Source organism: Nerophis ophidion, linkage group LG18, assembly GCF_033978795.1.
Source record: "Nerophis ophidion isolate RoL-2023_Sa linkage group LG18, RoL_Noph_v1.0, whole genome shotgun sequence".
In the NCBI taxonomy this organism is placed as follows: Eukaryota; Metazoa; Chordata; class Actinopteri; order Syngnathiformes; family Syngnathidae; genus Nerophis; species Nerophis ophidion.
This window is the reverse complement of record NC_084628.1, coordinates 30797938-30810437: the sequence shown is the minus strand read 5'-3', so window position 1 is coordinate 30810437 and position 12500 is coordinate 30797938. Positions and strand designations below refer to the sequence as shown.

The following is a 12500-nucleotide window of genomic DNA, read 5'->3' as shown; positions in this document are numbered from 1 at the left end:
CACCCCCATGCTTCACAGTAGGTGTGGTGTTCTTGGGATGCAACTCAGTATTCTTCTTCCTCCAAACACGACGAGTTGAGTTTATACCAAAATGGATACATGGATGATACAGCAGAGGATTGGGAGAATGTCATGTGGTCAGATGAAACCAAAATAGAACTTTTTGGTATAAACTCAACTCGTCGTGTTTGGAGGAAGAAGAATACTGAGTTGCATCCCTAGAACACCATACCTACTGTGAAGCATGGGGGTGGAAACATCATGCTTTGGGGCTGTTTTTCTGCTAAGGGGACAGGACGATTGATCCGTGTTAAAGAAAGAATGAATGGGGCCATGTATTGTGAGATTTTGAGCCAAAAACTCCTTCCATCAGTGAGAGCTTTGAATGGTTGACCAAATACTTATTTTCCACCATAATTTACAAATAAATTATTTAAAATTCCTACAATGTGAATTTCTGGATTTTTTTCCCACATTCTGTCTCTCACAGTGAAGTGTACCTATGATGAAAATTACAGACCTCTGTCATCATTTTAAGTGGGAGAACTTGCACAATCGGTGGCTGACTAAATACTTTTTTGCCCCACTGTATATATATATATATATATATATATGTATATATATATATATATATATATATATAGATATATATATATATATATATATATATACACACACACACATACTGTTTCCTGCTGGCTCCACTTTGGACGAGACTCTCGCTACTATATTGGATCCACTTTGGACTGGACTCTCACGGTTAAGTTAGATCCACTATTGATAGGACTTTCACAATATCATGTTAGACCCGCTCGACATCCATTGCTTTCGGTCCCCTGCGGTTTCTCACAGTCATCATTGTCACTGTCACCGACGTCCCGCTGGGGTGAGTTTTTCCTTGCCCTCATGTGGGCTCTACCAACGATGTCGTTGTGGTTTGTGCAGCCCTTTGAGACACTTGTGATTTAGGGCTATATAAATAAACATTGATTGATTGATTGATTAATTTATATATATGACTTGTCCAGGGTGTAGACCTTCCGCCCGAATGCAGCTGAGATAGGCTCCAGCACCCCCCGCGACCCGAAAAGGGACAAGCGGTAGAAATGAATGGATGGATGGATGGATGGATATATATATATATTAGGGGTGGGCAAATTAATGCGTTAATTACGAGTTAACTCATCAATCTATTAACGCCGACAATTATTTTATCGCACATTTGCGTATGTTGTTTACATGCTTTTATTTTGTTAACGCCTTTTCTTAACAAGATGGCGTCGCCCGGAAGGGGTTCGGCGTCGAGGGGCTCTTGGTAAAGATGAAACATTTGGCAAAAATACCGGACAATTCTGCAAATTTCATGGCTGGCTTACAGTGTGGTCACTCCGGGATCACTTACGACCGGCAGGCAATTCTGAATGTGGATAGATCGGGCCGTTTTGGACTGAATGACGCGCGCTTGCTAGACCGGCTAGCTAGCATGGGAATACTTTGCCGGCTACATCCAGCGGCCTGTGAAGCAGCGGACTATATGTGTTGTCTGTTTATTTATGAATAATGCAGACGAGGCGTGTTGGCTGAGTTCTTAACGTTTGCTTTCAGAGCGTGCATATCACAACATACAAGATGCCGTCATGGCGACACAACCTATACCGGGCTACCGCGCATGCTCGTCACTCCTGTTGCATGCTGGGTAGGGTAGTTCTTTTTTTCCCTGCCTCATAACATCACAATATAGTACCATGTATATGCGTTCAGTTTATCAAAGCACCAAGCAAACAATCGGAAAATTCCCATCATATGAATTCCTAGATATGGTCATAATTATTTTAAGTGCACTACGCAAAATACACACAACATTATTAATATTGCTACTACGGATAATTTGATCAAAAATTCCCTAAAACAGCCCACTACCTATAATATAGGTTTTTTAAACATAAGATCCCTGACAAAAAAAATGTTTCTGCTGTTACCTCAGAAATTGCCTGTTCAGATGTTATGATTGTGGCTCAGAGATTTGTATGTACATTATATTTATTTTCCATAACAAACAGGATAACTTAAATACCCTGGCAGTGGTAGTAATAAGCTTAAATGTTTGTATTTACATTTTTTGAGTTGATTTTCATAAAATATGCTATTTAACTGCTACTGTTTAACAAGGACTGATTTAAATTGTGTTTGCACAACAAATGTTTCGGCGCTTTTGTTCATGTGGGAGAATATTCCAATAAAGGTGCACTATACACTACTTTTGAATTCATTATTGGGCTTTGCATATACAATGCAGTTAATCGAGATTAATCGGAGAAATAGTGCGATTAACTTCGATTAAAACATTTAATCGTTGCCCAGCCCTAATATATATATATATATATATATATATATATATATATATATATATATATATATATATATATATACATACACACATACATATATATATATAGATAAAGAGATGTATATACACACACACACACTTATCATTTGATCAAAAATAAATCAAAAAGGTTGAAATTAATAATTGGAAATTTGGTTTCGGTCTGAAGTTTGGTAACAACAAATATAATTCCTAAATGTTTTTATTGACCTGACTAAATAAAAATAGTTGTAATGACACATAATGACCACTAGATTGAACTATTTCCTTATTTTTATAAGATCTTGTGAAGATGAAATCAAACATGAGGAAAACTTCTCTCAACTAATGATCACACACAGTGTATCTCCAACCATTACACTTATTTATCCATAAGTATCATTTATCCATAAATTAAATTAAATTAAATTAAACCCAAATATTATTCATCCCAAATATGATTAACCCACATGTGTAGGTCTACTGAGCGACTGTTGGCCTAAGAACAATAGTGATATTCATAAATGATGCATGCAGTTTGTTCAAATAATAACTGTGCTCTACTGTAACTTGTAAACTTTTTTTTGTAGACTAGGAAGACTTTTTATTGTCATTCAAATTTGAACTTAAAGTACAGATAAGAACGAAATTTCGTTGCATGGTAGTGCAGGATAAAACTAACAAACTCATTTATTACTCTAAGTACTTCATTACTAAAAGTAATTTATTACTTTAAGTACTTTATTTATTTAACTGTGTTCTACTGTAGCTACTTAATTACTCTAAGTACATTAGTACTGTAATTACTTTATTACTCTAAGAACTTCATTACTATGAGTACTTTATTACTGTAACTGTTGTACTGTAACTACTATATTACTCTAAGTACTTTATTACTGTAACTATGTTCTACTGTAGCTACTACATTACTCTAAGTTCTTTATGACTCTGTATTCTTCTGTAACTACTTTATTAATCTAAGTACTTTATAACTGTGTGTTCTACTGTAACTACTTCATTACTCCAAGTACTTTATTAATGTAACTGTGTTCTACTGCAACTACTTTATTACTCTAAGTACTTTATTACTGTAACTGTGTTCGACTGTAACTACTGTATTGTAGCGTCCCGGAAGAGTTAGTGCTGCAAGGGGTTCTGGGTATTTGTTCTGTTGTGTTTATTATGTATTACGATGCAGATATTCTCCCGAAATGTGTTTGTCATTCTTGTTTGGTTTGGGATCACAGTGTGGCGCACATTTGTAACAGTGTTAAAATTGTTTATACGGCCGCCCTCAGTGTGACATGTATAGCAGTTGACAAAGTATGCGATGCATTCACTTGCAAATCACCTTAAAGGCACTGCCTTTAAGGTAAGTTGGCGATCTGGACTTTTCCCTACGTCCGTGTACTACTCTGAAAAACAGCAACGTTTTAAAAAGTCATACATTTTTCTTTTTGAAACCGATACCGATAATTTCCTATAATTTTAAACCATTTATATATATAAATATATGTATATATATATATATATACATATACACACACACACACACATATAGTATGTGTGTATGTACTGTAGTACACGTAAAGTTTACTCACAAAAGAAAGTTGACATCATCTTCTGCACTTTGGAGTTGACTCCTCCCACCCTGTACACACCTGTGTTGTTTATACCTGGATACATACACAAATAGACATACAATTATGGACATATAATTACAGATATAAAAAAAGTTAAAGTACCAATGATTGTCACACATACACTCGGTGTGGCAAAATTATTCTCTGCATTTGACCCATCCCCTTGATCATCGCCTGGGAGGTGAGGGGAGCAGTGAGCAGCAATGGTGGCCGCGCCAGGAAATCATTTATGGTGATTTAACCCCCAATTCCAACCCCTTGATGCTGAGTGCCAAGCAGGGAGGTAATGGGTCCCATTTGTATAGTCTTTCGTATGACTTTGCTGGGGTTTGAACTCACGACCAACCGATCTCAGGGCGGACACTCTAACTAAACAGAGATATAAACATAAATACAGTGGAACCTCGATTTCTGAACCTAATCGGTTCTTCAACATGGTTTGAAGAAGACAATATAATGTGTGTGTGTATATATATATATATATATATATATATATATATATATATACATATATATATATATATATATATATATATATATATATATATATATATATATATATATATATATATATATATATATATACACATAAATATATATGAGAAAGTTGAAGAATGCTCATCAAATACTTATTTGGAACATCCCACAGGTGTACAGGCTAATTGTGAACAGGTGGGTGCCACTATTGGATAAAAAAGCAGCTTCCATGAAAAGCTCAGTCATTCACAAACAAGGATGGGGCGAGGGTCACCACTTTTTCAACAAATGCCTGAGCAAATTGTTTAAGAACAACATTTCTCAACCAGCTATTGCAAGGAATTTAGGGATTTTACCATTCTACGCTCCGTAATATCATCAAAAGTTTCAGAGAATCTGGAGAACTCACTGCACGTAAGCCATGAAATTACGGACCTTGGATCTCTCAGGTAGGGCAGCACTGTGGTACAGTGGTTAGTGCATGTGCCTCACAATATGAAGGTCCTGAGTTCAATCCCGGGCTTGGGATCTTTCTGTGTGGAGTTTGCATGTTCTCCCCGTGAATGCGTGGGTTCCCTCCGGGTACTCCGGTTTCCTCCCACTTCCAAAGACATGCACCTGGGGATAGGTTGATAGGCAACAGTAAATTGGCCCTAGGGTGTGAATGTGAGTGTGAAGGTTGTCTGTCTATCCGTGTTGACACTGTGATGAGGATAGATGGATGGATTTCTCAGGTGGTACTGCATCAAAAAGCCACATCAGTGTGTAAAGGATATCACCACATGGGCTCAGGAACACTTCAGAAAACCACTGTGAGTAACTACAGTTGGTCGCTACATCTGTAAGTGCAAGTTAAAACTCTACTGTGCGAAGCCAAACCCATTTGTCAACAACACCCAGAAACACTTTGCTGTGCCCAAGCTCATCTAAGATGGACTGATGCAAAGTGTAAAATTGTTCTGTGGTCTGACGAGTCCACATTTCAAATTGTTTTTTGAAACTGTGGACATTGTGTCCTCAGGAAAAAAAAACTGTACTCGAAACAAATTGAAAAAGGCAGCATCTGTGATGGTATGGGGGTGTATTAGTTTCCAAGGCATGGGTAACTTACACATCTGTGAAGGCACCATTAATGGTGAAAGGTACAAACAGGTTCCCAAACGTTTACTGAGTGTTGTTAAAAGAAAAGGCCATGTAGCACAGTGGTAAAAATGCCCCTCTGACAACATTTTTGCAATGTGTTGCTGCCATTAAATTCAAAGTTCATGATTATTTGCAAAAAAGAACAAAGTTTCTCAGTGTGAACATTAAATATCTTGTCTTTGCAGTCTATTCAATTGAATATAAGTTGAAAAGGATTTGCAAATCATTGTATTCTCTTTTTATTTACCATTTACACAACGTGACAGCTTCACTGCTTTTGGGTTTTGTGTATATATATATATATATATATATATATATATATATATATATATATATATATATATATATATATATATATATATATATATATAGATAGATAGATAGATAGATAGATAGATAGATAGATAGATAGATAGTACTTTATTGATTCCTTCAGGAGAGTTCCTTCAGGAAAATTAAAATTCCAGCAGCAGTGTACAGAGTTGAGATCAATTTAAAGAAAAAAGTAAAAAGTAAATAATGGGGGTTTAAAAGGAAACAAAATAGAGAAATATTACAAAAAGAATAAAAACAATGGGAATAACAATATAACAGTAAAATAAGAATATAACAAGACAAAGTAGGCAGTAGTGACCATGTTATGAAAACGTATTGCACTGTTAATGTTTTGCATCCCCTGTCATCCTTGTACCCCCCGTCCCCCGTCCCAGAGAAGAGTTGTACAGTCTAATGGCGTGTGGGACAAAGGAGTTCTTGAGTCTATTAGTCCTGCACTTGGGATGAAGCAGTCTAGCACTGAACAGGCTGCTCTGGCTACTGATAACGCTATGCAGAGGGTGACTGGCATCATCCAGGATGCTCACTAGTTTGTCCACAGTCCTCTTCTCTGCCACCGTCACCAGTGAGTCCAGTTTCATTCCGATTGTAGAACCGGCCCGCCTGATCAGTTTCTCAAGTCTGGAGCTGTCCTTCTTAGATGTACTGCCCCCCCAGCACACTACCATGTAGAACAGAACACTGGCAACCACAGACTGGTCGTACATCCACAGGAGTTTTTTGCAGATGTTGAAGGAGTGCAGTCTCCTGAGGAAGTACAGCCTGCTCTGTCCTTTCTTGTACTGGTGGTCCGTGTTAACAGTCCAGTCCAGCTTATTGTCCACCCAAACCCCGAGGTACTTGAATGAGTCCACGGTCTGTACCGCAACTCCCTCGATCACAATAGGTTGTGACCGTGGACTCGACCTCCCAAAGTCAATGACCAGCTCCTTGGTCTTTGACGGATTGAGCTGCAAGACGTTCGTGTGGCACCAGACAACAAAGTCCCTCACCAGGTTCCGAAACTCCTCCTCTCTGCCGTCCCTGATGCACCCGACGATGGCTGTGTCATCCGCGTACTTCTGGATGTGACACAGCTCTGAGTTGTAGCAGAAGTCAGCGGTGTACAGGGTGAAGAGAAGAGGGGCCAGCACCGTTCCCTGGATATATGGATATATATATATATATATATATATATATATATATATATATATATATATATATATATATATATATATATCCATACACACACGCATATACAGTATATACTATACATGTAAGTGTATGTATGTATATACATGAATACATACAAGGTATGTGTGTTATGTGTGTGTGTGTGTGTTCCTCAGGGTGACAAAAGTAGACATGACACCATGTCTCAGCCTCATAACATTTCATTCATTCATTCAGTCAGTCATTTTGCATGCCACCATCGGGGGCTGCTATTTAGATGACATCATTTCCTGTAACCACAGAAAAGAGGCAAAGCCCTCTACGTCTCATCCTGTTGACATCCTATCTAAGTCTAAGTACACAAGGGGGGCAGCCATTTGAAAAAACTACAAGGCAGAATTCTAGTGGCATTTATATACAAACCCCGTTTCCATAGGAGTTGGGAAATGTAAATATAAACGGAATCCTATGATTTGAAAATCCTTTTCAACCCATATTCAATTGAATGCACTACAAAGACAAGATATTTGATGTTTTTTTTTTTTTGCAAATAATAATTAACTTAGAATTTCATGGCTGCAACACGTGCCAAAGTAGTTGGAAAAGGGCATGTTCACCACTGTGTTACATCACCTTTTCTTTTAACAACACTCAATAAACGTTTGGGAACTGAGGAAACTAATTGTTGAAGCTTTGAAAGTGGAATTCTTTCCCATTCTTGTTCAAAGCGTCAGTCGTTCAACAGTCCGGGGTCTCCACTGTCGTATTTTACGCTTCATAATGCGCCACACATTTTCGATGGGAGACAGGTCTGGACTGCAGGCGGGCAAGGAAAGTACCCGCACTCTTTTACTACGAAGCCACGCTGTTGTAACACGTGGCTTGGCATTTTCTTGCTGAAATAAGCAGGGGTGTCCATGAAAAAGACGGCGCTTAGATGGCAGCACATGTTGTTCCAAAACCTGTATGTACCTTTCAGCATTAATGGTGCCTTCACAGATGTGTAATTTACCCATGCCTTGGGCACTAATTCACCCCCATACCATCACAGATGCCGGCTTTTGAATTTTGCGTCGATAAAAGAACGGATGGTTCTCTTCCCCTTTGGTCCGGATGACACGATGTCGAATATTTCCAAAAACAATTTGAAATGTGGACTCGTCAAACCACAGAACACTTTTCCTCTTTGCATCAGTCCATCTTAGATGATCTCGGGCCCAGAGAAGCCAACGGCTTTTCTGAATGTTGTTGATAAATTTTTTTCGCTTTGCATAGTAGAGTTTTAACTTGCACTTACAGATGTAGCGACAAACTGTATTTAGTGACAGTGGTTTTCTGAAGTGTTCCTGAGCCCATGTGGTGATATCCTTTAGAGATTGATGTCGATTTTTGAGCGATCGAAGGTCATGGTCGTTCAATGTTGGTTTCCGGCCATGCCGCTTACGTGGAGTGATTTCTCCAGATTCTCTGAATTTTTTGATGATATTATGGACCGTCGATGTTGAAATCCCAAACATTTTTTCAACTGCACTTTGAGAAACATTGTTATTAAACTGTTTGACTATTTGCTCACGCAGTTGTGGACAAAGGGGTGTACCTCGCCCCATCCTTTCTTGCGAAAGACTGAGCATTTTTTGGGAAGCTGTTTTTATATCCAATCATGGCACCCACCTGTTGCCAATTAGCCTGCACACCTGTGGGATGTTCCAAATAAGTGTTAGATGAGCATTCCTTAACTTTATCAGTATTTATTGCCACCTGTCCCAACTTCTTTGTCACATGTTGCTGGGATCAAATTCTAAAGTTAATGATTATTTGCAAAATAAAAATAAAGTTTATGAGTTTGAACATCAAATCAGAGAGATAAAAATACACATATACACAGACATACACATTGAGAAATAAACAGACATTTACACACACACACATATAAATATATTTTATATATATATATATATATATATATATATATATATATATATAAACATATAAACAGACAAATACACAGATACAAACAGAGGTATTAACAGAGATAAACAATTAGCTAAATATAGAGATACAAATAAACATAGAAATATACATATGGAGAAATAAACACAAATATATAGAGGTATACATTAAGATATAAACAGAGAAACAAACATAGAGACATACATGGATATATAAACAGTGAGGACAGCATAGAGGTATAAACATATAGATATACGCATCTAAATAGAGGGATGAATAGAGATAAACATAGATGTGAACATCCATACATTGAGAGATGAACATAGGTATAACATATACAGTGGATCAAAAAAGTATTTAGTCAGCCACCGATTGTGCAAGTTCTCCCACTTAAAATGATGACAGAGGTCTGTAATTTTCATCATAGGTACACTTCAACTGTGAGAGACAGAATGTGAAAAACAAATCCAGGAATTCACATTGTAGGAATTTTAAAGAATTTATTCGTAAATTATGGTGGAAAATAAGTATTTGGTCAACCATTCAAAGCTCTCACTGATGGAAGGAGGGTTTGGCTCAAAATCTCATGATACATGGCCCCATTCATTCTTTCCTTAACATGGATCAATCGTCCTGTCCCTTTAGCAGAAAAACAGCTCCAAAGCATGATGTTCCAACCCCCATGCTTCACAGTAGGTGTGGTGTTCTTGGGATGCAACTCAGTATTCTTCTACCTCCAAACACGACGAGTTGAGTTTATACCAAAAAGTTCTATTTTGGTTTCATCTGACCACATGACATTCTCCCAATCCTCTGCTGTATCATCCATGTATCCATTTTGGTATAAACTCAACTTATCGTGTTTGGAGGAAGAAGAATACTGAGATGCATCCCAAGAACACCACACCTACTGTGAAGCATGGGGGTGGAAACATCATGCTTTGGGGCTGTTTTTCTAAGGGGACAGGACGATTGATCAGGGTTAAGGAAAGAATGAATGGGGCCATGTATCGTGAGATTTTGGGCCAAAACCTCCTTCCATCATTGAGAGCTTTGAATGGTTGACCAAATACTTATTTTCCACCATAATTTACGAATAAATTCTTTAAAATTCCTACAATGTGAATTCATGGATTTTTTTTTTCACATTCTGTCTCTCACAGTTGAAGTGTACCTATGATGAAAATTACAGACCTCTGTCATCATTTTAAGTGGGAGAACTTGCACCATCGGTGGCTGACTAAATACTTTTTTGCCCCACCGTATATACATTGAGAGATAACAAATAGAAATAGAGACATAAAGATACAAATATAAACATATAAAGATGTCTCCCTCTTGGAGAGATTTTGAAGAGGCATGGAGTGTCTTATCACTTTTATGCAGACGACTGCCAAATTTATGTGCCAGTTTCAAAAGGCCACATCCCCCTGACACCCTTCTCAACTGTCTATGCCACGTCAAGGCTTGCTTAGCCCAGAATTGTTTAGTAATGAATGAGGAGGAAACGGAAATTTTAGTTTTTGGCCCGGCCCTCACTGACTTGGGACCATTGCAAAAAATTAATGTGCGTCCCCAAGTCAGCAGCCTTGGCCTCACTATGGAAAGTGATTTTTAAATCCTTTTAAAATCCTGTTTTTATCATCTTCGTCTTTTAACCTTTTTGAACAAAGCTTTTATTTCAAGTGGCCTAGAGCCGTGTTTTTCAACCTTTTTTGAGCCAAGGCACATTTTTTGCGTTGAAAAAATGCGGAGGCGCACTACCAGCAGAACTCATTAAAAACAAAACTCAGTTGACAGTAAAAAGTCGTTGGATATGACTTTAAAGCATAAGCAAGCATGCATCACTATAGCTCTTGTCTCAAAGTAGGTGTACTGTCACCACCTGTCACATCACACCCTGACTTATTTTGAAGTTTTTGGTGTTTTCCCGTGTGTAATCTTTTACTTCATGTCTAGCGCTCCTATTTTTGGTGGCTTTTGCTCTTTTTTTTAGTATTTTCCTGTAGCAGTTTCATGTCTTCCTTTGAGCTATATTTCCCACATCTACTTTGTTCTAGCAAAAAAGAATATTTCAGTTGTTTTTATCGTTCTGTGTGGGGACCAGGGGCGTCGCCAGACATATTTCACTGGGGCACGTGCCCCACTGTTGATCTGCAGTGCCCCAGTAAAAATTTCACCAGTAAAAAAACACACTTCAGAGTTTTAAGTCTACATAACATAGACAACAGCGCACATACTACTTAGTATGGTAATTGATTGCTACTGTATTCACTCCACTTAACAATGAGCACATGGCTAATTAATATGGTAATTTATTCACGTGTGGATTGAGACTTCAGTTGAGAGAGAGAGAGAGAGAGAGAGAGAGACAGAGAGAGAGAGAGAGAGAGAGAGAGAGAGAGAGAGAGAGGATGAGAATCACTGCGTGAGGTAGGTAACGTTAGTCAACAACAATTTGTTAATTACATTATTTTGATTTTGATTTGACTCAAACCTAGATGCATTTAAGAAAGTTATTCACCCGCAGCAGGGAAGAAGCAGCAGGAATGAGAGATGTAAGTGAAGTCCTAGCTAGCTAGGCAACATCATTGTCTTAAGTTGATGCTAAGTTAGCTAACGTTATTCCTTGTATCAAGACAAACATATTCATTTGCTGGACGAGCTGTCGGGGGAATTTCCAATGAACATGAAACATAATGTTGGTTATTGTATGCTTGTTCTGCATCAATGATGATTTGGAGTAAGCATGTTATTCAAAGATCCATACAACATAATCTGATATGATTTCATAGTTTAAAGCACTATTTATGTATTTTTTATGATAAGTAAGTGCTAAAAATTTTTTTGCTTGCGCGCTTTGCACGCTCACATGAATTATTTGTGCCCCAGGTGTGCCCCAGTACAGTATTAGGTCTAGTGACTCCCCTGGTGGGGACATTAGTGATTGTTATGTCATGTTCGAATGTACTTTGTGGACGCCGTCTTTGTTCCACACCAGGGACGTGCACATGATTATAGAGGGCCAGGGGTTCAAAGTCAGAAAAGGGCAGGACATTTTTTTTTGGTCCTTTACACAATATGGAAATTAATGTAAAATTACATTTGCTAATAGGAAGCTAACTACTTAGCTGTGTGTCCTTTGTAGGTAAAAGTGATTGCCGTTTCTTTTGTGTCAACAAATTATTGTCATAATGAGTTAATTCACATTATCATAGGCTTGGAAGACTTGAAAAGCAACAAAACACTGGTTTATTATTAGGCTATTTATTGTTAAAGATAAGCACTTTAATATTGAACATTGCACAGTGCAACATGAACTTTGAAAAAATGGAAAAAACTTCAATGTGAAAATCTGTCCTTCCTTTAACTTGATGAAAACACCATGAAGTTGTAATTTATGGTCTTTCTCACTTTATGTTCGGACTAAACAA

The 12500-nt window shown here is 37.8% G+C and overlaps 1 protein-coding gene across 1 annotated transcript in view; it reads right to left on the bottom strand.

The window, feature by feature from the left end:
• LOC133537436 (rho GTPase-activating protein 42-like) overlaps positions 1-12500 on the bottom strand; it is a 183122-nt gene that overhangs the window by 30784 nt on the left and 139838 nt on the right. The window contains exon 15 of the mRNA XM_061878443.1: positions 3967-4041. Coding sequence (XP_061734427.1) covers positions 3967-4041 — 75 coding nt within the window. The remainder of the gene's footprint in view (positions 1-3966; positions 4042-12500) is intronic.